This window comes from Astatotilapia calliptera, chromosome 2, assembly GCF_900246225.1.
Source record: "Astatotilapia calliptera chromosome 2, fAstCal1.2, whole genome shotgun sequence".
NCBI lineage: Eukaryota > Metazoa > Chordata > Actinopteri > Cichliformes > Cichlidae > Astatotilapia > Astatotilapia calliptera.
In genome coordinates this window covers 26,713,580-26,740,514 of record NC_039303.1, presented here as the reverse complement: position 1 = coordinate 26,740,514, position 26,935 = coordinate 26,713,580, and the positions used below count along the sequence as shown (strand labels likewise).

Below are 26,935 nucleotides of genomic sequence, written 5' to 3'. Positions count from 1 at the left end.
AAACAGGACAGGGTCAGGAGAAACACTTACAGCTACATGACAACATGCAATAATAAAACTCAAACCTAAACAAACCTGAGTAAGCCAGAAGCGCTGCAGTGATGAGAAGCAGAATTCCCAGTGCAGTGTGGGGGACCAAGTCTTTTTCGGGAGTGCTGCCATAACCATTCACCAAAAGCAGGAGTGAACCTGTAGGATAAAATCACTGGCTTTATCTTTATTTCTCATCTTTACCGCTTTATTTATTTATTTTTTTACTTAAAAAAAAATCTGTTTATTTTTGGTTAAGTAAAATGTTTTTTTTTCACATCTATTTTTTTAGTTTGTTTTTTAAAGTTAACTTAACCTTAAAAGGATCGTCATAAAATATTGTTTTATTATTATAAAACAATATTTTATGTTTATATAGCTTCAAAACTGAGCTCAGGTTCACCCTGTTTCCACTGATCGTCTATTAGATTTCTACGGGGGACTGGAGTCCATTTGTGCTAAATTCAGTGGATACAACATGATTTGAAAAGGCACACACCTGTCTATGTAAGTTCTCATAGCTGACAGTGTATGTCAAAGCACAAACAAAGCCATGACATCCGAGGAATTGTCTATAGACCTCCGAGACAGGATTGTAAGGATTGTATTGAGGCACCGACCTAGAGAAAGGTACAGAAATACCAATCTGAGGAATCAGGGTAGAAGGGTCTAAGTCAGGGAGGTAAGCAAGAACCCAGTGGTCACTCTGACAGCTCCTGCACTGCTCTGTGGACAAAGGGGAACCTTCCAGAAGGACAACCATTTCTGGAACACTCAGGCCTGTATGGTAAAGTGGCCAGATGAAGCCACTCCTCAGTAAAAAGCACATGACAACCCACGTAGACTTTGTCAAAGGGCACCATGAGAAACAAAGACTGAACTCTTTGGCCCAAAAGGCAAGCGTCATGTCTGGATGAAACCTGGCACCACTCATCACCTGGCCAATACCACCTCGACAGTGATGGTGGCAGCACCATGCTGTGGGGATGTTTCTGACATATTTAACCAAAAACACAATACTTCCTCCTTCCACAAATTTCACCAGCAGGGCACAACCTGCTGTCTCGTGATTGATAATCTATGCACTCTTAATGCAGTTTTATATGATGAGTGTCTTTTAGTGTCACAATATTACTGCTGCATCATAGCACTGAGGTTTTTTTTTTTTGAGACTTTAGGGCCATCCACTCACTGTGTTTAAAAAGCCGTCCATCATCAAATAAATCCAGAGTGCCTGTTGATGCTCAGAAAAAGTGACCTGTATATTTCCTGGTTCCAGTATCAGGTAATAGGCTGTTTACATGGTGACAAAGTATGTATAAAGAGTTGCTTATTAATACACAAGTATCACTTGAATTGCATTGCACTATTCTAAAAGTATTTTAAAAAGAGATTTTATTTAGAATTTGCTTAGAAACAGGAGTGAGCTGTGTTTACCTCTAAACAAAAAACGGTTTCGTTTCTTCACGCTTCTTCTCATAAGACTATATTAGATGCATCATGACATTTTTTCCATTCCCAGGTTGACAATGAGTATTGTTTTGTTTCTTTCATGCAATGCATTCTTTTGTGTCAGTGATGTTTTTCAGCTACTGTCACCACGTTATGCTTATGAAAGACTGCTTGGCATTGAATATATAAATCATGAAGTTAATGTGAAACATTAGTATTGGGAAGGGAAATATTTGAACCAAAACTACAAAATCTTTGTAGTTTTTAGTGCCTAAATGTAACCAGGTAGATTTTGATGCCTTGACTTGATCAAGTTTGCGAACAGACAAACATTTCTCATGCAGAACACAGTCTGCTGTCTCCTGACTGATAACCTGGTGACTATGCACCCTTAATACCTTTTTAAAATATTTAAATATTTCTAATATTGTGTCCAGCTTTTAATTAAGGAGTAAAAACAGTGGTATACTTGGAACAGTTAACACGTTGATGTTTTCACTTCATTTAATTGACTGGATAAAATCAGCTTTTACAGACAGAAAACAATTTCACAAATGGTTGGATCCTCTTTTTTTTTGAATGTCTGAAATCCGTCCACCTACTCTAACTTGCCAGATGTTTGCTGATTATATATATTTATCTGTATACATTTGGATGCTAAAACAAAGAAGCTGCAGAATAACTTTAGGCACAATCGCAAAGTCACAATTTGTATTTAAAATACAAATCAAGTAAGCTGTGCCTTGAGTCAAAGCTTGTTTGGTAGATTTTAGACATATTAAGTGCAAGTTAACTACAGGTTAACTACAAGTTGTACCAAATTAAGATCTGAGGACTCTCTTTATACCTTTAAAGATAAGCTTAAACAGAAGAGCTACCTGTGCAGGCTTGCTTCTGTTTAGTTTCATCCATTCATGCCATTTTTATTTGTTGTATTTTATTTTATTTTGTAATTTACTTTGTGACTTTTAGTCTTCAAAACTGCAATGTAAATGAACTTTACATGTATCAAGCTTATTTTATTATCACAAACAAAAAATTTGGCTTGTGTGGCGTTCCATATATGTGATTCTGTGTTTGGTGACTCTCAAGGTTATTATAATTATTTAAAACTGTCCCCTGCTAAAGACTAAAATTAGCACTGAAACGAATAAAAACAAAAGTATAACTATACATTTCCAAACAATAAAAACTAAACTGAAACAAGCAAACTGCTCTGGAAACTGATAGTAAACCAACTTGAAAACAAAAAGCTAAAACGAAATAAAAATTCAAGCTGATTAGAAGTTCAAAACTCTAATAATTCTGATGGCTTCAACTTACCGAATTTCCCAGAGGAACACACCCGAGGTATTAATAAAGTTTTATCTTATCTTATCTTTATCTTATCTTAAATTCTCCCTTGGAAAAAACATTTGGTGACTGTTAAACGTTATGTAGTTATAAGTTATGTACGTTGCAGATGTAATAAATGCAAACAAACGTAACATTGCATTTGCAGGGGAATTGTGAAATGCATGGAATTTATATAAAAATCCACAGTATTCAGATTAGCCCTGTTAAGGACATACAGACATGCATACATGGCATATACACCATTATAGTAAGATTAGATATTTGTTACTCATTTCATTACTTATTGTTATGCTTTTTGTTATTTTTAATGATGCACATTAAAAGTAGAATATTGATGAAATCTCATGACACAATCAGCTACTTTCATTATGAGCAAAAACCTACATGTCATTTTGAACATTATGACTTTTCAAAGAATAAAAGAAAACACAACTTTTTTCAATATAGTATTTTATGAATAGGGACATATGCATTTAGAATCAATCAAATGCAGTTTTATATTTCAACATGAAAAGTTAAAAGGTGCATTATTGTAATTTTGTAATTTTCAGACAAAAGGGAAACATAATAAATAACACTTTAATAAGTACATTACAAATCACCCAGTTAGTTCCACAATGTGATTTCCCTCATTTAATAACAGCTTTACACATCAGGTTTATTAGAAATGGCAGCATATTTTAAGCAAATGCATAGAAACTACGATCCATTCCCGAGGACTGGATTTTCTTCAAGTGAAGGCGGGCAGGGTGTTGAGTTTTCAGACTCTCTTCCCGAATCTTCGGTGCTTCCCACTTCTGAAATGTCTCTTTCTGTAAGTGGTAGCTCCATATCATACTGAAAGGCAGGATTGGTCTGCCCTTGTCTGTGCCGCCTCTGAACCTCCTCAAAGATTTGAAGAACCTTGAAAGCAGACAGAAATAGCAGGTTTCAAAGTAAACAACCACCAAATTACTACAACAGAGAGAATGACTGTGTCATCTTTATATTACCTTTGATTTTGGAATGAGACCGACTCTAAAGAAACCAATTTGTCCAGTTTCAATCTTGGTGCAGTCAACCACAGTAGATGCAATGTTCTCTGGGGAGGGTCCATCACATAACACTCCATCCACCTAAGAAACAAAACCACGTCCAGTTCAGTAAAAACAAAATAAAACTGAAAAAAATTAGGAATCAGCAGCTTGTTTAGTCTTCATTAACTAAATTATCATGATTACCTTGTTTCCCAGTTTGGCATACACTTGATTGTGGTGAGTTGTATCAGCTTCACCTGTGGGGTTGGCTGATGTTACTGCAATGGGCCCCACCTATAGGAATAAGTATTAGAAGTTTATATTCACTGATTTTGGTTCATTTTTGGACATGCAATGATCAATATTGATGTCCCTTACCAAACCAATGAGATGTGTGGCTACAGAACAGTCGGGGTTTCTGATAGCAATGCTTTGTGGAGTCCCAATGTGTTTGGCAGCATCTCCCAAACCAAAGATTTCCATCCACGGGCCTGTGTGAGAAAGCAAGAAACAAAAAATGATGATAATAAGAAAAATCCCACCAGCACACAGACACACTCACGCACAGTCTTACACTCACCTCTTGGTATAACCATGCTAATGGAAGATGGCCACGCAGCCTCCATGAAGTCCAGAAGCAGAGGGCTCAGCAGGTGTCGCACCGGCTCCAGCTGCTTGACAGAGGAGATCCACATGGACATGGGACGGTCCTCTGCCTGCTTCTTCACCCTGAAGCCAAACAAAATAGCGAGATTTAACAGGAATTAGACAGCTATAAATACACTTAGGGACAAGTGAAATACATGAAATAGGAAACTCACTTGTAAGCTTTGATTACAGCATCAGGTCTGTTGCAAGCAGCCACCAGCACATAGACGGTGTCAGTAGGCATTCCACATATGCCGCCATTTTTCATGATTTCTGCATGAAGAAAGAAGAGGGGGTGATAGTAAAATGAAACCCACGTCCAGCATACTAACATCTGCTTATTTGAGAACTCAGCATCAGTGTATTCTATGTCTTACCTGCAATCTGTAGGACAGATGTGGCTTTACGGGCTGGTAAATGTGGACAGACAGCTGCCCCTCCCCCTGCTCCAGTCAGCTTGATAATAGGGTTTCCTAAGGGGATCTGAGGAGACTTGAAGGTGCTGTTGAAAATGTGTGCCAAGAAAAAATAAAAACTGACAAGGCCAAAGATGATTGTGACTCCTATGTCATAGCCATAAGGCAGCGAGCCCATGGCGTCCAGCAGGAAGCTGATGAGTATGAGATGGAAGGTAAATGCGTAGACAAACCATGCGACGTTCATAAACAACGCTGCAGCTGTCACTAAAATGTTGAACACAAGGAAGGTAATGATCCCAACAGCAATGTTAAGACCTCTGGTCTCCCCATACAGGCCGCCATATCGTGTCAGCCCCCACACCGTCCACATCACCCCATAGAGAATAAAGACTGTGCTCTCAAAGGTTTTACCACGAGCAAAGGCTACTGCGCCGCACAGCAGCTCCAGTGCTCCGCCAGCCATGACCACCCAGGGTAGAATCAGCACAAAGAGAGGATTTTGGCTACCTACTGTGGCTGTGATTGCGAAAGTAGCCAGCACATTGGATGCGTGGCCTAACACCTCTGCATCTGCATATTTAGAGTAGCCCAGGTAAGGTGTGTGCAATTCTTTGTCATGTGCCCTGAGAGTAACGCTCTGCATCCTGCCAACTAAAGCCTTGAAACAGCTCTGCCCTGTGGGAATCTTGGTACTAGAGGCCATGTTAAAGGTGGTAATCAAAAGCATGCAAGCAGAAGCCACAAATATAGCTGCCTGGACACCTTGAGTGCCTGCTTGGAAAAAGCCTTGAGGCTGGGCTGCAAGAGCAATAGAATAGGCGACAAAGAATAGCTGGTAGAAGCCCTCCAGCAGGTCCTTCTGAGTACTGAACAGAGCCAGTATGAAGAAAAGAACTGAGAAGACAACAGGAAAGGGAACAGGTGAGTAAGGCCGAATGGAATAAAATGACAGCAGGGCACTGTAACCCTCTGCAAACGCAAAGAGGGAAGTGAAGCCATAAAAAGTGGCAGCAAGCATGTCCATACCTCTGTAAAAGAGGATACACATGCCGAGCTGGAACACGCCAGCTGTCCACAGCCAGGGGACATGACCGACAGAGAGCTCAGGGACCACACCTAGCAGGGGACAGGCTAATACAGACGCAGATAATAAATTCATCGCCAAACTCACTGACACGGCATCATTACACCCCTGGTTCTGCTCTGCTTTCAGCTCAGCTTTCTTCTTCGCACCTGTTCCAGGAAGTTCCACTTTACCGTGAGTGATCACAGACAGCAGACGTCCAGAACCAAAGTAAAGACACACCAGACAGACAAGGAAGTAGTTAGCAGCTGTGGCATACAGGCCAAAACCTACCGCTGTCAGACCTGCGATCTGATGGGCGGAAGCTAAGGAGATACCAACAGCTATGAGAAAGAGAACTGCTTTCTTTGCTACAACAGCAGCAATGCCTATGATGAGCAAGGCCAATATAAATGCTGCAAGGCCTGGAACAAAAGCGAATCTCAGCTGTGTGGGCTGTATGACCCTCTGCCCTCCCAGGATATACACCAGACCAGAGCCACACCACAGAGCAGAAACAGTGAGACACAGGGTGGAAAACAGGCGGCCGTGGGACAGACTGTGACGGATTCCTAAGAAAAAACAGGGCAGGGTCAGGAGAAACACTTACAGCTACATGACAACATGCAATAATAAAACTCAAACCTAAACAAACCTGAGTAAGCCAGAAGCGCTGCAGTGATGAGAAGCAGAATTCCCAGTGCAGTGTGGGGGACCAAGTCTTTTTCGGGAGTGCTGCCATAACCATTCACCAAAAGCAGGAGTGAACCTGTAGGATAAAATCACTGGCTTTATCTTTATTTCTCATCTTTACCGCTTTATTATTTTTTTTTTTTTGGCTTAAAAAAAAATCTGTTTATTTTTGGTTAAGTAAAAATGTGTTTTTTTTTCACATCTATTTTTAGTTTGTTTTTTAAAGTTAACTTAACAACCTTAAAAGGATCGTCATGAAATATTATTTTATTATTATTTATATTATTCTTTAATTATTAAATCATAATTAATAATGAATTCGTTTTTTATCATTATGAACTCTTATTTATTTACAGCAGACTGGATAGTTTAAAAAATAATGCTAAAAGTGATTTTCAGCTTTTCTAAGTGTGTGTAGTTGTTATTTCATCTAATATTTTTACTTACTTTGGTAAATAGGCTGTATTCAACAAGATTCTCAAAGAGGTTACATAGAATATAAAGACATAACATCTTTGCAAGTATCCTTGTGACTGAATTATTGTACCCACCTACTCTGTCTTCTGCACTATACTAACACTACTCCTTTTTCAGCCGTTCTTTCTGGCTTAAAATGTCTTGATATCGTTCACGACAGGCGGCTGTTCGAGGTCACTTACAGCAGTTTAAATAAATCACTTTATTAAAATGTCTTTTCACCTCATGTTAATGTGACAATATGAGTTATGATTAATATGAGCGCGCATTTCGCCATGATAGTCTACATGAAAAAAACAAAACAAACACAAAGCTGGTAACACTTCGGAAAGCAAATCACAAGCTTACCACCGCCGATGCTCAGGATGCCGACGGATATGTGCAGAGAGCCGCTTAGAGCCATGGCTGTAGTGTCTCCCTCTGTCGACATGAGGCTGTTTTATACACGTGGGCGTAACATCAGCAGACACTTGAGAGGACGAACCGTGTCTCACCGGGAAATAACACGGGCAGCGTCCATGGAATATCCAACAGGCATCTGTTGTGTGTCTAAAATGAATCACTTAGGTTACATTGCATAAAAATGTAAACATGTCATTATTTGGAAGTTTGCGCATGTAAAATACACAGATAAATACATAAGTTAACCTGAATCATCGAAAAGAATATTATTAATAAATTAATAATTATTAACCATTCCCCCGCTGCAAAAAATCCAAATCAGGATAAGACAGATATTCCTATCACAACTCACACACTTCTTCCATTCCCGGTGGCTTTAATATGCCACTTTTTTCAAAAGTTAGGCCAAAGAAGTTAACTTTAATGTCAATGCGGTAGTTTCGTGGCTTATCTTAACGTTTTCTTTTCATAGCTCAACATTTTATTACAACTTTATAACAACGCGGAATGACTCGGCGTTTTCCTCGTTGTCGGTAACGCGGATGATGTCAGTCTGTCGGGTTACAGAGTTATTGGGGGAGGAGACAGCGGGAGGGATTATAAAGAGTCTGCTTCTGAGTTCAGTCATCACACCTCTATTGGAAAACTCGACTCCGCACAGCTGAAGAACTAGCCGACCGAGAGCCGTTCAAGGTGAGAAAATCTTTGCTTGTACTGCCTAAGTTACGTTTTAGAGACAAACATTGATGAATGAAGGATAATTCCAAGTGATAGATTTCGTTTTGTCAGCCATTTGCTTTCAGTTTTCTTTTCAGACAACAAAGGCATTAATTCATTCATTCATTCATGACATGCAAAAAAGAAAAACTGTGTACAGACGAAACTAGCCTTTGATACAACTTCATTATTCATCAGATTAAACACCCGATTCTGTAACTCCAGTTTACTGGTGTCACAAGTGTTTACTGGCAGCAGCAGCAGCACACCTGGGACTTATGTCTCACCTGCTCATGTAAATATTTTATGTTAAGGCAGAACAGGTGGCACAGAAGCAGTAATTAGCCAACTAACTGGTTATTATATCAGACTGGGAAAGAAATAGTCCATAGTCCATGCTGACTGGTGTTCAGTTAAAGGAAGATTGTTTTGTGTGTGTTTTTATAGGAATCATGGCCAAGCGTGTTGCAGTCATTCTGTCAGGTTGTGGAGTGTATGACGGCACAGAGGTCCACGAGGCCTCTGCCGTCCTTGTCCACCTGAGTCGTGCAGGAGCAAAAGTAAGGACGAGAAAAGGCTTGTTACACATTCATCTGTGTGCTTATCTGAACCCTGTCACATTTGGAAGTATTTGAACTCCTACAACATCCCTCAGTCTTGCAGAGGCTAACCTCTTATTTCATGTGTATGCAGGTGCAGATGTTTGCTCCAAATGCAGATCAGATGCATGTTGTAAACCACTGCGAGGGGAAACCCACAGAAGAGAAGAGAAACATCCTGCAGGAAAGCGCCCGTATCGCCAGGGGTGAGGTGACTGATCTGGCAGAGCTAGATGTCTCAGCATTTGATGCTGCCATCATCCCAGGTGAGACACCACAGAATAAAACACACAAGCTGTTTCTTTCTGTTGTGCTAGTTGCACTTTTGTGATGTTCTCTTGTACCCATATAGGGGGCTTCGGTGTGGCTAAGAACCTGAGTGACTGGGCAGTGAAGAATAAGGACTGTGCCATCCAGCCAAATGTAGAGAAGGTCATCAAGGCCTTCCACAAAGCTGGAAAGCCGCTGGGTATGTGCTGCATCGCGCCCATCCTAGCTGCAAAAATCCTGCCGGGCTGCGAGCTCACCGTGGGGCAGGACAAAGAGTGTGACAAGTGGGTGAAGTATTTTATTATCAGATGTTAATGTGGGTGCAAAACTACATCAGTCAGCCGCTCTGACAGTCCCTTTACTTCCTGTCATCAGGTGGCCATATGCTCAGACAGCAGGCGCCCTGAAGGATTTGGGCTGCAAACACGTGAACAAAGATGTGGAAGAAGTTCATGTTGATGCCAAAAACAAGCTGGTGACCACCTCTGCCTTCATGTGCAACGCTCCCATTCACAAAGTCTATGATGGAATAGGTGTCATGGTTAAAGAAACGCTGAAACTGGCTTAATAAGAGTTTAATCACATTATTGATCCATGAGGTGCTTTCTTCTTTCCTTTTTTCTATCAAGCTTATCAAGCTCTCTTACCTATTTCCTACTTTTGTTTTGACCTGATGTGAAACTTTGAATGCAATAAAATTTCAATAAAAGATTATCTAACAAAGACAACACAATTCAGTTGTTTTTCCTTATTTATACGTCATTCAATAATGTCGTGACATACACATAATACAATAATCCATAATGTTCAAACCTATTGTGTTAGAAACTGTCTGGTTTATTACACCAAGGGGTTTACTGGATGAAAACATTGGAGATTTGCATTTGTAGGCAAAAGTCTGTCCGTACCTTTAAGCAAAATAACAGATTAGTAACTATTTTTGTGGCCAGCTAAACCTTTTTTGTTATTTTGTTGGAATTATTCATGTACTTTTTCTGTGTTGTTTCAATTGGCTTGTTTGCTCGAGGTTCCCCATACAACCTTTTTCATACGACTACACATGGAGTAAGAAATATGTGTACCTACCAAAATACTTGCATTGTTTAATGATGACTTAGGTAGTGGAAAGGAGCCCTCTGTCACCAGTAACATTTGAACAGTATTGTCTCACTGCCTGTCAAATATCCGGTTCAACTGTTGTCGCTGGGAAACACTGGGGAACTGAAATGGGGTGTAATGGGTTGAATGCTGGCGGGTGTGTAGACTGCCACCTGCCATCTTTCCTAGAGTGAGTAAGACTGCTTTACACACTTGTCTATTTGCTTCTGGGTCTGGCAAACTAACTGGACTTTTATCATTTATTGTTCATTCAATCCATTTTCCTAATCTCTCATTATACTTTGCATCTCCAAGAGCTGGAGCTCATGTGAGCAGATATGTGACAAAAGACAGTTTGCACCCTGGACAGGTTGCCGGGGAAACTTCATGTGTCAACATGGTTATTTAAACTGCCCTGACTTCCTCATGCAGAACCACAGTTCCTCTCTTGATATCCTATCGTATGCTTTCTCTAGATCTATAAAGACTTCTCATTCTCTAAGATTGCATAAAACAGTCTGGTTAAAACGCAATTACCTCCACAGGTATCATCTGGACCAGCCACCTTTCCACTCTTTATCCTCTTCATAGCTGCTAGAATTCCTCATTATCAGTCCTCTGCACTTCCTGATTCACTGTCTTCCACTTGTCCTCCTCTCTTTATCATTTACTTCATTCGTGAGCTGCTCAGAGCACTCCTCTGATCTTCTCAACACACTCTCTTCATCTGCAATGAGGTTTTACCTGTAACTGGTAACTGTGTGTTGTTGTCACTGCAGTGTCAAATATTCTGACAGCTCTCCAAAAATATCTCAGAACGACTTGTGTGGAACATTTAGGAAAACAATTAAACACTTCCTTACAATATTTACAATATTAGCATCAGTTCTTGTCATTTTAAGAAGAGGATATTTCATGCAAGAATGTTGATAAAGGCAAAGTTAGCGGTCTACACTGTCATCGTGATCTCTCAGGGTGATCTCATTTAGTAGCCAACGGTCTGCGCCCAGCATGAGCTGCTTTCTGAGTTTACCAGAGAGACACGGGGTCTTGTCTGTCACTGAAAGCTGTGTGGCAAATTAGCGAGATGATGCGTTGGCAAAAATGGGCTCATGGGAATTAAAAGTTCTTTGGGTGCTCTAACAGTGCCCCAATGAATAAACGAGGATGCAGTCGGTTCATTTCGAGTTACCTACCAAGAACGGCACAAATTAGCGGCTCAGAAACGAGCACTGAGCGAGGGAGGGAAAGGATGAGATTGATGTAAACTAAAATAATACAGTGTAAGCCCGTGATTCTATCAGGCAGATGAACGAGAGGAGGATGGAGAAGAGTCAACGTGTCGTCTGTTAGAAACTTCTTGGGACTGTGAGACTGAGGGCTAGTGCAGAATTTATCCAAATTTATCCTTCATTACAAATTATTTCACCTTGTATACCTGAAATCTGTGTTTAACAGTGACTTGCATTTTGTAAGAGCAGCAAATTATTATTTGCTGTTAGATCTCAACCCCTCCCTGTGTTAATAAAGATTACTGTGCCACCTGCGTAAATGCGCGCATTGTTCGTTTTTTCGGTGAGGTTGCAGGTACTTATTAAACTCGGACACACTAACAAAGTCACATTCATTTAAGTGCTTTAGAAATGTTAGTATGGTGTTAGTGTGTGGCTCTGGTAGAAATGAAACCACGACAATCGAGAAAAGACGCACAAACACGTTGTAATTGTGCACCGATTTCCGAGCGGACATGCAACTCGAAAAACTGCAAATGTTTAGTTTTGTTCAGTTGTGCTCGGCAGTAGTAAAACAGTATCAATACTGAGTAAGGGACTCAACTCTAAACACTTTGTGAAGAGTTACAGGACAGAGTCAAGGTTTTAGCACTGCGCTCACAGCTTCGAGCCATCCACCCATCACGTTACCCACTTTTTATTGGAAACATGTCCTCATATATATATATTTTTTTGTTTGTTTCACACATGGTACAGCAGTAATGCATTCCCATACATAACCTTCCTTTCAATTAAAGTAACACTGTTTCCATGCATGAAAAGGAGCAGGAAGAAGAATAAATTCTTATTGATACCTGCCCCCTATCTGTGATAATACAAGTAGGCAACCAAAATTACACTATGACAATTTTCTGCACATTACAAAACAAAACAAAGCAAACAGAACAATATACTCAACAATGAGCAATACCACTAAATATCAAACTAAAAGGATCATTTTTCTACAATTAAATTCTATTCTTTTCAACTTCTTCATATTGGTTTATCATTTTATTCTTATAGCAGATTTTAAATTGAGAAACATTTATACAACACTTAAGATGATCAGTGAGAGAATTCCAGTTTCTTATGCCTATGACTGTTGGACACATTTGCCTTTGTGTGGTTCGAGCAAACCGGTGCTTAAAATAAAACTTCCTTCTGCCGTCCCCATTTTCTGAACACAATACAAATAAACTTTGTAACTTAAGAGGTAGTGTTTTATATATATATATATATATATATATATATATATATATATATAAATTTGGACCACATTAGGGAAAAAATTGAAATTGAAAATTGAAAAATTGAAAAATGTAGTGATCACGTTGTGCAGATGAGTCAGAGAAATAACTCGATTTCCTGGTTTATTGTGTCATTGTGTTGTATTGTGTCACAACATACCCTCCCTTTACTGCAAGAGGGTGTAGTGTAACCATCGGTATCCTTGCGCGGGTACTTCCAGCTCTGCCCGAAGCTTCGTAAAACAGCTTCAACAGGGAAGTCAACACAATTACAGTCTAACTTCGATACGAGGAAGGGTCAGGAGCTGACGGTAAATACTGGTCAGGTCAACGGTTACACTGTTACACAGATTTCACGGTGGTATGGTTTGTAACAAAACTATTCTGGATGAATCCTGCGCTGGACCTGCGTCAGATATTTCTCTAACTCTGACATTAACTCTGTGAAAAGCGCTACAAAACAGAATTCACCAAGAAGAGAGAGACAGTGTCAGACTTAGAGAGAGCTGAGTTCCACCCCACAGGAACGAATAAAAAAGAAAGATTCATGCAGGGAGGAGTGAGGTGTATTGTACGAAGATGGTCAGATAGACCACTTTATGCACAGTTGTAGTTAATAATGTGAACTACTGTAGTGAAATAATGTTTGAAACAAATTAAAACTCAAACATACCGTACCTGCTCACAAACAACACTGCACTTCTGCAGATTACACAAGAACTGGACTGAGCATCAACCACTACAGGTGCAGTGATGAGTCCAAATTTGAAGTTTTGGATAAAGCTGTCAGTAATGTGTACAGAGGAGGTTATGAAAGAGGTACAACAGTGAGAGTCTACAGCCATCTGTAAAACACGGTGGAGGCTCTGTCATGGTTTGGGTTGCATTTCAGCCAGTAGTGCTGGAGATCTTGCAAAACACTGATTCATTTTTCAGTATGAAAATGATCCCAAATACACAGCTGTAAAAGGGTACCCGGAAAAGCCCTATGCAACACTATCATCAGCCATGGATTGGCCTCCCCAGAGTCCAGACCTCAACAAGCAGTGTGGGATTATAATGACAGAGAATGGAACAAAAAGGCAGCCGACATTCAGAGAAGAGCTTTGAGTGTCCTTCAAGAAATCTAGATAGCTATTCCTGAAAACTACTTAAAGAATTTACAAGAAATCTGCCTACAAGAGTTCAGGCTGTTTTGAAGAATAAAGGTGATCACACCAAATATTTAGTTTCAAGCTTGTTAGAATATAAAATATAATTCCATTTGTATTACCTATTAGCCATTTTGCTAGGAAAATATACAGAACCAAGGGTTGGCTCAAGCATTTTGCACAGTACTGTTTATAATAACAGCTGTATGAGCATCTCTGTTTATGATGAGAATTGAACAGGAAAATGCAAAAATTTAAGAGTCAATAAGTTTAATTTCACAAAGTAGACTTCACTCTGCTTTGTGCATTAAATAAGAATGTAACAGCGCTTTGTGTAAAAAAAAAAAGAAAGAAAAGTTTTTACTGTTGAACTCGGTCTAAATTTATAACAAATCTGTTACACCAAGCAAACATCCTGAATTGGCTTTTGGCATATTGTAGATTTTTCGTCATTAATATGATATAAAGATTTTAGTTGGAAAGCAAAATCGCCGTGAGTCTCTTTTGTTTGTATGCAATTTGTCATTTATTTCAAATTTTACAAACCAGTTTATGGCACAAAACAGTTTCTACACATTCAATTATTTAATTAATTCATGATATAGAGTTAAAGGAATTTAAACACAGCAAGTTATGTCAAAAAATGACAGAAATGTGATAAATATATCAATAATCTGAAATTTGATTTGATTATAAAACTTAAACATTTGCTTTAACAACACATTATATTTCTGTAACATATATTAACTCCTGGTCTTGCAAATTGGACTGTAGTCACATGAATACTTATATTCATGTGCTTTTGTTGGAGAAATGATTGAATGCGTCTGTCCCGCTGACCAACTTTGTTGCATGAAACTTCCTTGGACGATCAGGATCCTAAGAAACAGAAGTAAAATAAGTAAGTAAAACAGTAAAACAGAAAAATACAAGAGGAAACTCTGATTCTTTCAAAACAGGGAAAAACGTCGGCCTTACCTCTGTGGGGTAAGCACAGGTGGGAACGTAACGGATCACAAACCCACAGCGTCTCTTTTGTGATGTGTTGGCATCACTTGCATGCACAAGGAGTCCATCATGAATCTATATGTTAAAGAAACAAAAGGTCATTCATTCAACATACAATGTCTTTATCCTCATTTACAGCCTTTTAAGTTAAGAATAAAACCGAACTCACAGACATCTGTCCAGCTAACAGAGGGCATAACACAGCTTCCTCCACCTGCACCAGCTCCTCTGGGATCTCCTGGTTCACTGACAGCATGTTCCCAGGGCGGAGGGCTTGGCGATGGGGCAACATGCCTGAGCAGTGGCTGCCTACAGGAGGCAAAGCTCAACACTGTGAGTAAGACTGCTGATTTTAGAAAGCACATTTTATAGCAAGTTGTATAAAAGAAAAACAAAACACTAAAGCAGATGAAATACCTGGGATAACCCGCAGGGCACCGTTTTCTTTTAGTGAGTCATCCAAAGCAAGCCACACAGAAAGAACAGGGCCGCCAGTGATACCCCAGTACCTGAACAAACAATTAGAGTTAGGCATAGGAAAGCAAAACAAACACGTGTTTGCTTCTTTGTCTGTTGAGTAAAATTTACCTCATGTCCTGATGCCAGGCCACGTATGGAAGTTCATCTTTTTCAGCGTGCCCATTGCTTTGGGCAATTGTTTCCTCCTTGGCTGGTTTGACCGATGCTGGGTATTTGCAGATGAAGCGGGAATCCAGCAGGATCACATCTGGGCCCAAGACGGCTGTGATCACTTGCAGGATGTGAGGGTGCTTGGTCAGGTTCATCACCCATGGATACTGGAGGTGAGCATTGTGAAGGCTGTACTGCGTGTACTCAGTACCTGGATATATGTATAAACATAACACAGCTTTCCTTAGAAAAAACAGGGCAAAATTTAGTCTACTAGTTTTAATTACTTTTATGCATATTCGTACTTTTAGAAGATAAATTCAACTCATTAATGATCTGTTGCTACTTTTTCCTCAACTGTCTTTTCTGCACTAGCATTGTCTTGTTACCCATCTCTCTTCATCGCTGTGTGCTACTTACCAAATTCCATCTCCAACTTAGAAAAGGCATCTCTTGCTTCCCTCAGCTCTGTCTCATTCAGCACAGGCAGTGCCGAGAGGAAGCCCTGCTGGTTGTAGCTCTCTCGCAGTTTCTCTGTGGATGCAGTCATCTCTGCAGGACTTGTCTCACAGACGATGGCTAAGGCTTTTTCAGAATTTATAATGTAGAAGCTGTTTGTTGAGGTGGTATTTAAGGGGTAGAGAAGATATAGAAAAGTTGGTAAGGCAAAACAGTTCCTGTTTTCCTTCGTGTTTTCAGCGACATAAAAATAAAAAAGTCCTGCCCACTTGCCATGATGGGTGAAAATAAACCATATAAACAATGTTTGTTCTGTGGACTAAAGCAAATTAAGAAAACACCCTACAGAGATGCAAAACTGACTTATTTTTCTGGAGTGGCAAAACCACAGTAAAAAACAAGTAAAATAAGAAATGTATAACTTGGTGAAATGTGGAGAATATACCACAGGGAATACAGCTGTTATTATTAACCATAACTGCTGGAGTAAATGTGTTAATAGCATCATACCTGTGCACTGTTCAGTCTTCAGTTGGTGTCTCTCCAAGTCTGGATCCTGGATGCTCTCCAATGCTTCTGCTGCACAGATTTATATAGTGTACAACCCACCTTCCAAGGACCTCCTCTCTGTGTCATCGTAAAACGTCTTTGATTTGAAATTGTGCCACACAATGATTGTCACATTCCATCCTTTTGAGGTCAGTGAATACCAGAGCAGTGAACGATTTTACCATCAGGAAAAAGAAATTGTATCTTAAAGGTGTGACATGTTGTGAAACAAAAACCTTTCAAGCAACATGAATTCATTGACTAAATGCCCTCGCTCATCACAACCTTTTGTTCAACACGTTCTTTTCCTTGTCAGGAATTTACAGAATGAGGAACCGATGAGAAAAAGACATACTTCATATTGTGCATAATGATGGTGTGAAGATGTTTTATTTTTCTCTGTCCTTTCCTATTATATCAGTGGTGCTGTGTAAAAGTTTTGAACCAAGCCTCTTCCGTCCTTAAACAATAGGTAAAAATCCATGAAAGACTTGAGACAAGATTTCAAGAATACATCTGGTGCTTCAGTTAAACCATCTGCTCTTCACTGAAGCCTCATCAGAAATGGTCTCTGTGAAGGGTGGCTGTCAAGAAGCTATTCATAATGAAGGGAAAGAGGGAGAAAAGGGTAAGATATCCCGAATTATATAAGAACTGGACTGACAGCTATGCCCATATGTAAACTTCTGAGCACATCTGTGGGCAGCAGGTCAAGATAGACGTAAAACAGTGAGTTTCTACAGCAATCTGTAACACACGGTGAAGGCTCCGTCATGGTTTGGGGCTGCATTTCAGCCACTGGTGTTTGGGCTCTTGTCCAGATTGATGTCACTGATGTCAGTACCTCTTTTGATCCACCGTAAAACACCATCTGGAAAGCACCTGGTTGCGAACGGCTTAATTATTCACCATGGCAAAAAATCCCAAACACAGTGCCAATGCAATAAAAGCATAACCTTGTAACCATAACCATAACTTGTGTCATTATATTTCAATGATAAAAGCTGATAAAAAGACCAAACTAGAGTCAAGGTCTTGTGGGAAAATTAATAACAATATATTTTATTCATAAACTGGAAAACAGGGATAAATGAGCAGCGTAGAAGCAACCCATCAGTTTGAGGATGCAGATCGGTTTCAGTGTGACAAAGAGCAGCTTCCACAGTGACTTCCTTCTATCACTTTGGTGCTGACAAGCAATTGTCCTTTTAAATATATCTGTGAAAATCAATTAATCAGTGACCAAATAAACGTAACGACCCTTTAATACAAAGACAGGCAACCTTTCACAGTCTGTTACAAAAACCTAGAAGTATGCAGTGGAAAATCTTGTTTAGGAAAACCCCTCCAGTCACTCTTTCTGGTTTCAGTGACGACAAAGACCACTTAGCAGTAAAAACGTGCAGCAGCCCTAACTGCTTCCTTCAGACTGCAAAGATATTAATCTCTGAGGAAAAAAACCCACTCAACCTTCCTTGTACAACTTTCTGAAATTGCAAATAGGTTTGATGGTTCAGTGCAATGCGTCCACTGAAGAACCACATAAACGGCACAGCTGTGTTGGTATTCTGAATCAATGCGAATACATGTATTAAAATTGATCATCAAATCATGCTTTATTTTATAATGTTTACTAATTGGCTAATAACTGCTTTGTATATTAGCCAATTAGTATCTATGAACATTACACAGATAGCTTAATAAAGCCACAACTGTCATTTATGAATCCATATGAGAATAAATAATTTGTAATGCATATATAAGCATTATTATGATGACTAGTATGACGCTAAACCTTATGTTAATAACATAACATAACACCTTGTCTGTGTTTGTGAGATGTCAGGAATGATCATTGATCAGTAAAAGCATGAATGTACTACAAAACCACCAACACCATGGTATATGCAATATATGCCATTTAAACAATCTTTAATTACACAAACTAATAAAAATATAATTGTTAGTGATATTAATTATCTGTATCTTTAATTAAACATTATAGATATTAAATGACCTTTTACAAAAAAGGGTTACACAAAAGTGTTGCAATGAAGTGAAAGATTCAAAAGGCAACTTAAATATGTTAATCCTAATAAAAGCATATTTACACTTTATCGGAAACATGAAACGATGCAAGTGTGATGAACTACACTCATAAATCATGCCTGATTTTGACTAAACTATCTATACAGGCACATCTTCAATCAATATCAGTCCCGCATTGCTAAATTATTAAGTTATAAGTTAAGTTATGTGGGTAAGTGATCGAGTTAGCACAGCTGAAAACTGTCATGTTAAGTAACAACGTCATTATAGTTTCAAAATATTCCTTAAAAATAAAAGAAAGAACCTTCTTCTGAAACTTGTCTGGTTATGTTTGTTCTAAGTGATGATGTCATATGTACAGCAGTGTGTAGCTACTTCCTTTCACAAACCAGCACATTCGTGCACAAACAGTGAAGCTGTCAGCTGAGGATCTGTGAGGTGTTTGTTTAGCTCAAACTACAGTTTTTGGTTCACTCATCTTCTCGCTCAGTTCTGGTCTCCTACTTCTCTTTCTGTTCTTTTTGTTTCAGTTTCTCTTCGGCTGTGAAGGGAATATTTCATAAGGTTGTTCTTTTTACACTATAAGGAAACTTCAAACTTGCAGCAGTGAGAGTTATGTACACACTGGCAAATGTTTGTGCTGAAGTGCTTAAAAAATTACATGAAGAGTTTTACTTTGTCTAATGATGCTTTTCCAGACGAGACTTAGTACTCAAGATCCTTTGCGAGCTGCTGACACATTTAGTGAGTCTGATGTTACCAGGCACTCATTTTCTGTAAACATGGCTCACTTTCCCTCTAAGTGTCACACTGACTCTTTGTCCCTGTTTGGGTGCTTTGGGCAGAGTGGGTGGTGCTGTTTCCTTTTCTCTCCATTTTGTGGTCTCTTGTCGCCCCCTAGCAGCTGCTGCTCATTATTACAGCGGTGGATGAGCACAGGGTTTTTGTTTTCAGATGTCTTCTGTAACAGCAGCCTCTGCAGCATCTGTTTGTCCGACCGCTCCCGTCTGAAGTCATCCTCATATATCTTAAGCTGATGAGAAAAACACACGAGATTCCAGTGACAAACACATCTTTAAGACATTCAGGTCGAAGCTGAAAGGGGTTTAATCCGTATATTGTTTTATTTGGAGCAGCTGTGGATTAATCATATATGCCTACTACAATATGTTTAAACATATTACATAAATAAAAATATGGCATTAAAGTCTCTAGTTTGACACTATAAGCCAAAAGAAATAACCAGTCACTGCATGAATTTTCTGTTTGTTCACATTTATTTTGCACGGTTTGCATCAAGATCAGACAGCAGGCAGGTTTCATAATCTTTGCTTAAGGGATTTAAGTATGAATGTGGGTGTGTTCGCCTGTGTGAGTGTGTACTCTTGTGCATAGACAAAAACACTACCTGTTCTTGCAGTAGTGCCACCTGTTGGCGCATCTCCTCTCTCTTCTTCCTCAGCCTTCGGTTCTCCTGCAGCGTGTGCTTGTGGTCGTTGTGCTCTGTCTGATATTCTGCCTCATATATCTCAGTCTGCTGACACAAGACAAAAACACGGCAGCGAGCCATCGTTAAAGCCGTATTTTGCAATCTGCGGACGCTTATTATTATGAATGTCTGCGCAGCATAGAGCCACCACTTGGTGGTGCCGTTCACCGCTTCATTGAAGTCTCTTTCAGCATTAAGCAAATCTTTCCCTGGCAACAGTGAGTCGACATCAATTCTGCTCTCCTCTCATTAGAAACAGACACATTTCTGGAAGCTGTGCAGAAGAGAGCAGCCCACCTGACATCTCAGTGCCTCCAGCTGCTCTTTTAAATCATGCACTTCTTGCTTGGAGTTTTCCAGCACTCCCAGTGGGGAACTGCTGGCCTGGCCTTTTCGCTGATACTCAGCCTCTGGGCTGGTAGAAGCTGGGAAAAAGGAGGGTGAAGGGTTTTGCGCAGAGCCGCAAGACAGGTCAGGATGACTTCCGGGGCCCAGAGCTGGACCTCGCATCACAGTAGTAAAGCTTCCCTTTGATGGAAAAAAAAAAGACAAAGAGATGAGCAACACTGTGATCATACAACTGAAAAAAAGAAAAGAAAATGCACAATGCGATCAGGTACAGGTGAGACCCTCTGACAGGAGCAATACCGGTTTGGCAGGTGTGAAGTCTCTCCCTGGGTGGTGCAACCTGCTCTCCAGCAGCCTGATATATTCTTGCAGCTCTTGGTTCTTCTTTAGCTCCTGCATCAATGCTTGCTCATAGTACTCCTTTGCACTCTGCAATCCCAAATATAGCAATAAATATCACACATGCAAACCACATCTATTATTGATGGCTATTTAAAACAGCTGCAAGATAACTGTTTAGGAATCCCCTCGTCTACGACACCCACTTCTCAGTATATAAGCAAATGCCCGGAATAAGTTGTGCGGTGGTGGTGTGTTAGCGCTTGCATTTACCTGCTGATGTTCAACTTTGAGGAGCAGTCTGTTGTTTAGCTGTTTGATTGCGCTGTTCTCCAGCTCCAAAGCCTCCAGCCTGTGCTGTAGACGCAGCGTGGCACTGCGGTACACCTGGTCCCAGTCCTCGTTCAGCTTCATCAGCTGTGACACATCATCATGACCATCATCATCACACAACAGTCATTACTGCCAAGGCCTCCACTGCAGTAATCAATAGCTTCGTTCATTTAATCTTTACTGCCGTCACTCTGTCTGTCGTCACAACAATGCTGGCATCACAAACTGAAGCCGGGCACTTCATTCTTACTCTAAATGCATTAGTTACCCCCCCCCCTCGGTTTCCTTTTTTTTATTAAGAAGCAACTAATTAAAATCAGGAAGCCCTGGTTGTATAATAGTGAAAAATTGAACTCAAATGATGGTTCTTCACAGCTTTGCAGCAATTTTCACACAACACCCACAGTTCTCCTCTGGTTTTCAGAGAGAACTAAATGTAATTGCCAACATCAGCAATAAAATGCGGGCCAGTGGAGAATATGTGCCGGTTTTAATGCGATGCTGTACCTCCTTGTTGACTCTGCGGAGCTCAGTGTTCTTGTTGAGCAGCAGCAGCTTTTCCTGGTCAGTCGAGGTGACTGTCAGACTCTCTGTGATCAGAGTCACCTGCTCCTCTGTGGACAGCAGCCTGTCAGCCACGGGACTCTCCTCCTGCACCCTGCACACCGACACACAGATGCTGTTTACACATGCATACATACCAGAGGAGGATATGGAGTTTGCCTTAAATAAAATCACGATCAAGAACATCAGAAAAGGATTTCCATTAATAAGCCAGCACATGTACACTTAAAAAAAAAGTCAAGGTACTTTTGAACGCCCACTCCCGTAGAGTGCACTTACAGGGAATCGAATAGGAGAAATTATGCACACCCACGCACACACACACACACACACACACACACACACACACACACACACACACACACACACACACACACACACACACACACAAATGCATAGTCACATTATGTACTCAAAATACTCAGGCACACACACACACACACACACAGAGCGATGTTCTTCTCAGTGTCTCTCCTGGCATATCAAAGTTTGTTTACTATCCGATGTATCTGCGCATTGATAGCCCATGGAAACAACGTGGGTGATGATCCCTGGAAAATGCACTTTTCTATTGAACTGCACGCAGGAACGAAAAATATTTGCAAGGTCTAATTAGTCAAACTAGCTTCCTTTCTACCAGCTCTGATAGGAGCTCTACTTAAAAAGAAACAGCTAAGCAGTCAAAAGGGGGAGAAGAAGCCCGAGGGTGGGGAGGTGGGGTATCTGCTCACAGAGGAACACACAAAACAGTGAACGCAGGCCGCAGGGCTTCTTAACACAAAAATACTGCCGCAACCTCACAGAGCTAAGTACTACAAAGAATAACAATTTGCGATCATACCTCATTCCCCTCAAGGCTAAACTCCTCCGCAAACACATGCTTTCATCCACTTATGTTCAGTGTCCTGCTATGTGAAAATCTGTGTTACACAATTTCAGAAAGCAGCAAGGCAATAGCCACAAATAGGAACATGGAAGTCTAAACATGAGCAAAATGGCACAATGGGTTAACTTTTGAAGCTATTACTATTATTACTATTGCTACAAAGACTCTTTTTATATATAAATGTGATGTAATCTGTTAAAATAAATAAATCTAACCATACATCCATTTTCTTCCATTATCCATTTCAGGGTTGCTGAAGCTAGTGCTGTGCAATACTGCACACATGGTATCAATCTGATACCAAGTAAATACAGGGCCAGTGTTGCTGATACAGTACTGATACCTGTGAAGACGGCGTATGCAGGAGAGAGCAGTGTAGTTCTCTTCTCGTGTCTAGTCTGTTCCTTGGTTTCGTCTCTGCCTTGTCATCAGTGCCTCTTGTTTTCGTCTGTCTCCGAGTTTTGTTATCCTTTATCTCCCTGGTCATGTCCCCGTGTTTGTCTGATTTCCCTCTGCTTTCATGTTTATTCATCTGTGGTCCAGTACTATGTGAAATTCATGTGTCTCGGTCTTGATCGAGTGTGCTGTTTCCTGTTTTACTTTGGTAGCCTCCTGCCTGTGTACTGTCTCCCTTTGTTCTTTGCCGTGTTCTCCCTCATGATGTATGAGTTTACATCCATGCGTACATCCCTACAGTAGTTTAGTTAGTCGTTGTTTTTTAAGTGTTGAGTAAAGCTGTGATTTTTACTTTACTTTTGTCTTCCTAGTTCTGCATTTGGGTGACAGAAACTGGGATTTCTGGAGATTTTGGTGATCTGGAATGCAAATGTACCTTTCTCTAAAGCACTTTGGGTTGGCTTCTCTTGTTTAAAGCTGTAAATCTGCTATAGGCCATAAATAACATGTGTTATGTTTGTGGTATATTTCTTTTAATTTCCAAAAAATGATTATCTGGTTCGATCTGCCCACCTCTAGCTGAAGCCTATCTCAGCTGTCAGAGGTTGAGAGGGCGTAGTCAGGGCTGATAGAGATAGGACAGTGGGAATCCCCCCAAACCTGGCTACCAGGAAGTCAAAGTACATGTAAAAAGGCCCCAGCTACCAGATTCAAACCCTACTTGGACCTACTACTAACCTTTATTTAAATAGATAACTTTGCTGTCAGGTAAATCAGCTTCTCTAATGGTACTATACATTCTGTGTCCTCTCGTGATTATAGGAACAGTATTAAGGGAAGTTTTTTTTTTTTTTATTATTTTCATTCTATGTCCAGTGTTACTAATTTTGGGCACCAGCAACATTTTAGTTTAGCTTAGCAACGACAAAACAAACCTCAAAAGTTCCTCCAAATACACCAGTGCCCTGTATAACCTCTCTTAGTAACCAAAGTTCATTTAAAAACTATGCTTTTCTAAGAACTGCTGAAAGCTCTGGATAACAAAATAAATGTTGTTAACAACACTCAGAACAGTGACTTTTCCCTTGTTCTCTGAAAAGGTGATATTTTCAAAAAACATTGAGGAAATTCTGCAAAAGTTCCTTTGGTACGTTTAAAATGCTCAAAGCCTGTTCTGAGATTTGAAACGGTTATTATACAAAAAGCAAGTGTATCCATGGTTAAAACTGCTTGTCTAATTTTACACTGTGCCATCTGTCATATTTCTGGGCTCAACGAGAGCACAAAGGGCTTTAGCACAGACTGTTTATGGTCACTAATAGGGAAATCAGCTACAATGAACCCTCTGCTCTGCAGTTTGGGAGGTGCAGTATGAGGGCAGAAGCTGTAAAGAAACACAATGAAATGAAACAGAGCCTAACTTTAGTGGCCACTGCGGCATTAAATACAAATGCACCCATGCCAAAAACCCTGTCTTGGCAAGCAAACACTGTGTATTCAGCCATCCCACTGAAGCAACTATGCTCCATGTCTCCCTGATACAGAGCTTTTTCTCTTCCAGCTTTGACAGTCGATACACACTCCGTGACCCAGTTTCACTAAGTTTTCAATCATATGCCATCTCGGAAGGACACCAAAATGCTACTGCCTTCTGCGGCAATATGGTAATTTACTGTCATGGCATATAATAAAGAGGTAGACAGAAAAAAATCTTTCCTTCTTGCTGGTAACCCTGACAAATATCACTCTACTTGTGCGTGGGGTGGCCACAGTTAAAGCCCCACAGGAGGAGGCGGACGAGGCTGATTTTAAGACTCATCATATGGGTAAATACTGTGATAAAGTGTACCCACCCCCCATTGAGAAGAAAGAATATTAGTCACACGCATATGTTTTATATGTACCATGAAATAAGTGTAAGAAACATAAAAGACACTTAAATGATACTTTTTTTAAAGTTTGATTTCTTGACATTAAGCAAGAAATGACATTTTGGTGGTATTTCTATTTAAACCAAGTCTTGCGAAACAGTGAACTGAAGCCTACGTTTTTTTGGTGATCTCATGGGAAACTCCGCAGTTACTCTTTATTCCTCCTCTCGCTGAGGGGAACTTCCTCGTAAAACTACACAAATATCTTTAAAAACATGTCACTTAAAAGGTTTTTATCTACAATGGGACTTTGAGTCTTTTTAAAGCATTTCTAAAATTTATTGTATACCTCGGGGTCTGAAACTATGTACTTTTTTTAGGTGGACAGAAACTCAGCACCCCTTGGACACTATAGGTAGCCATCTATGCAATCCTGCCTACATAAATCTTACCATGAGTGGATTTGAGGCTGTGATTGATAAGATAAGATAAGATAACCTTTATTAGTCCCACATGTGGGAAATTTGTTGATTATGATTTACCGCATATTTTCCTGTTTTTGTTTCTATTTCATACGTAGAAATACACACACACGCACTCACACACACTTACACACTCACCATAACTCTTCTTCAGCTGATTTGGGTTCCTGTTGGCTCTGAGGAAGGCTGCTGTCACTTTTAGGTGAAGCATCTTTCTGTCCTCCTGTTGGTTCTCCTTCTGCTGCTGAAGATGATAACGAGGAGGAAGATGACAAAGACAGCAGATCTCCATCCATTATAAATCGAATATGTAAATCGTCATGAAGTCCTCAAACTAGTTGTTCTTCATACAGCCTCCCCGGCGCGTGTGGTGGAAAGTAAATACTGTCGTCTAGTATTGATACGTAGTGAAAAGAGGAAGTAGCCGAGACCATGAGCCACATGATGCAACGAATAGGAAGTGACAAGCTGTTCCAGCTCTTTGCTGAGGAGGGTCTGTCCCACCGTACTTTAGCTGTTGAAAGTATTGTAACCCCCCACATGTGACCACACATTATTCAAATGTTTTCTCAGTTGGCCTTTTTGGTTTAGATCATTTGGAGAATTTGGGAAACTCCAGTTAGTGTCGATTGTGTGAGTCTGTGCATGTGGGTCAGTGTTGGGGACTGCGTGCCCGTTAGCTGAGCTGTTTCTGAATAAGCAATTCAGAAAAGAGCTAATAGGTGAGGAGCTGAATAGATATGCATAATTTATGCATGATTATGTATTGTAGGACATGTAATTGATAATAATGGTAATGCATACATTTATTCATAACGCATAATGACAGAGTCAGGCTGATTGCATTCACCAGTCTGCTCATTACTGGGACTGAGGGAAATTGGCTGCAACAGGTTAATTAGTAAATCACAAGTTCATCCAAGGGACAATCAAGTAAATTAAAGGATTTTTGTTAATTATGTTCCTCTTAGTCAGGCTAAGCTGTCTTTTATTAACACTAAGGAAATTAATTTGACAACCTAGTTTGCTACACACCGTTTCCCATCGTGTCCGAGAGATTCGAGGCCAGTCGTGGTAAAAAAATGAATTCCTGAGAAACATTTTACGTACATACCAAACTGCAAATATAGTATTTTAGCATTTTAAGCATTCAAAGGTCAATGCAAATAAATCTCCTGATCTTTTACCGTTAACTCATTAACTGATGACTACTTCCCAACTTCCTTTTTCCTTGTGACCAATAAATATTTTGTAACCACAAGAACAGTAGTGGCTCAAAGAGAGGCAGTTTCAGACTGTTTGTGTGACATTTTGGTCAAAGGCAATAAATCTCAGCAGCAACTTTTTGGCTAGAATGGGTCCCCCAAACATTTCATACACACACACCGTGGTTCAGTATGAAAACTGTAAACTACTCTTTAAGATAATTTGGATACATTTAGATGAGTCTGTGCTTGAATAACTGCACAGCTCGTGGGATTCTCACTCAGTGTTTGTTTAGAGCTAGATATAGAGATATATATATACACATACAACACATGCCAGATCTGTGCCAGCTTGCTCGAGGATTCTGACTATAGTGTCTGACCCGTTTGTACACAGATTGCCTTCCTGTCCACACGG

The 26,935-nt window shown here is 40.1% G+C and overlaps 4 protein-coding genes across 5 annotated transcripts; 1 reads left to right on the top strand and 3 right to left on the bottom strand.

Annotated features, from left to right (window-relative positions):
• Positions 1-3,303: 3,303 nt before the first annotated feature.
• On the bottom strand, positions 3,304-7,691 carry LOC113029298 (uncharacterized). The gene is made up of 9 exons (XM_026180106.1): positions 7,503-7,691; positions 6,640-6,753; positions 4,880-6,556; positions 4,676-4,775; positions 4,435-4,583; positions 4,233-4,345; positions 4,059-4,148; positions 3,831-3,953; positions 3,304-3,741 (listed from the first exon to the last, which is right to left on the bottom strand). The coding sequence occupies exons 1-9, from the start codon at positions 7,582-7,584 to the stop codon at positions 3,538-3,540; spliced, it is 2,652 nt and encodes an 883-aa protein (XP_026035891.1). The 5' UTR covers positions 7,585-7,691; the 3' UTR covers positions 3,304-3,537.
• A 483-nt stretch (positions 7,692-8,174) lies between these two features.
• On the top strand, positions 8,175-9,870 carry LOC113029292 (glutamine amidotransferase-like class 1 domain-containing protein 3A, mitochondrial). The gene is made up of 5 exons (XM_026180095.1): positions 8,175-8,249; positions 8,721-8,833; positions 8,967-9,138; positions 9,225-9,426; positions 9,518-9,870. The coding sequence occupies exons 2-5, from the start codon at positions 8,726-8,728 to the stop codon at positions 9,708-9,710; spliced, it is 675 nt and encodes a 224-aa protein (XP_026035880.1). The 5' UTR covers positions 8,175-8,249; positions 8,721-8,725; the 3' UTR covers positions 9,711-9,870.
• Positions 9,871-14,646: 4,776 nt separating this feature from the next.
• On the bottom strand, positions 14,647-16,561 carry LOC113029285 (probable alpha-ketoglutarate-dependent hypophosphite dioxygenase). The gene is made up of 7 exons (XM_026180084.1): positions 16,517-16,561; positions 15,968-16,158; positions 15,506-15,758; positions 15,335-15,426; positions 15,087-15,226; positions 14,888-14,992; positions 14,647-14,788 (listed from the first exon to the last, which is right to left on the bottom strand). Exons 2-7 carry the CDS (start codon positions 16,095-16,097, stop codon positions 14,702-14,704), a joined length of 807 nt encoding a protein of 268 aa, XP_026035869.1. The 5' UTR covers positions 16,098-16,158; positions 16,517-16,561; the 3' UTR covers positions 14,647-14,701.
• A 1,241-nt stretch (positions 16,562-17,802) lies between these two features.
• On the bottom strand, positions 17,803-26,408 carry LOC113035403 (uncharacterized). 2 transcript variants are annotated; one of them, XM_026190949.1, is made up of 7 exons: positions 25,451-26,408; positions 21,621-21,771; positions 21,054-21,197; positions 20,742-20,870; positions 20,391-20,621; positions 20,013-20,138; positions 17,803-19,637 (listed from the first exon to the last, which is right to left on the bottom strand). In XM_026190949.1, exons 1-7 carry the CDS (start codon positions 25,606-25,608, stop codon positions 19,410-19,412), a joined length of 1,167 nt encoding a protein of 388 aa, XP_026046734.1. In that variant the 5' UTR covers positions 25,609-26,408; the 3' UTR covers positions 17,803-19,409. The 2 variants fall into 2 exon arrangements, with proteins under 2 accessions (XP_026046734.1, XP_026046741.1); XM_026190956.1 differs by lacking the exon at positions 25,451-26,408 and adding an exon at positions 22,519-22,712.
• Between the last annotated feature and the right edge of the window lie 527 nt (positions 26,409-26,935).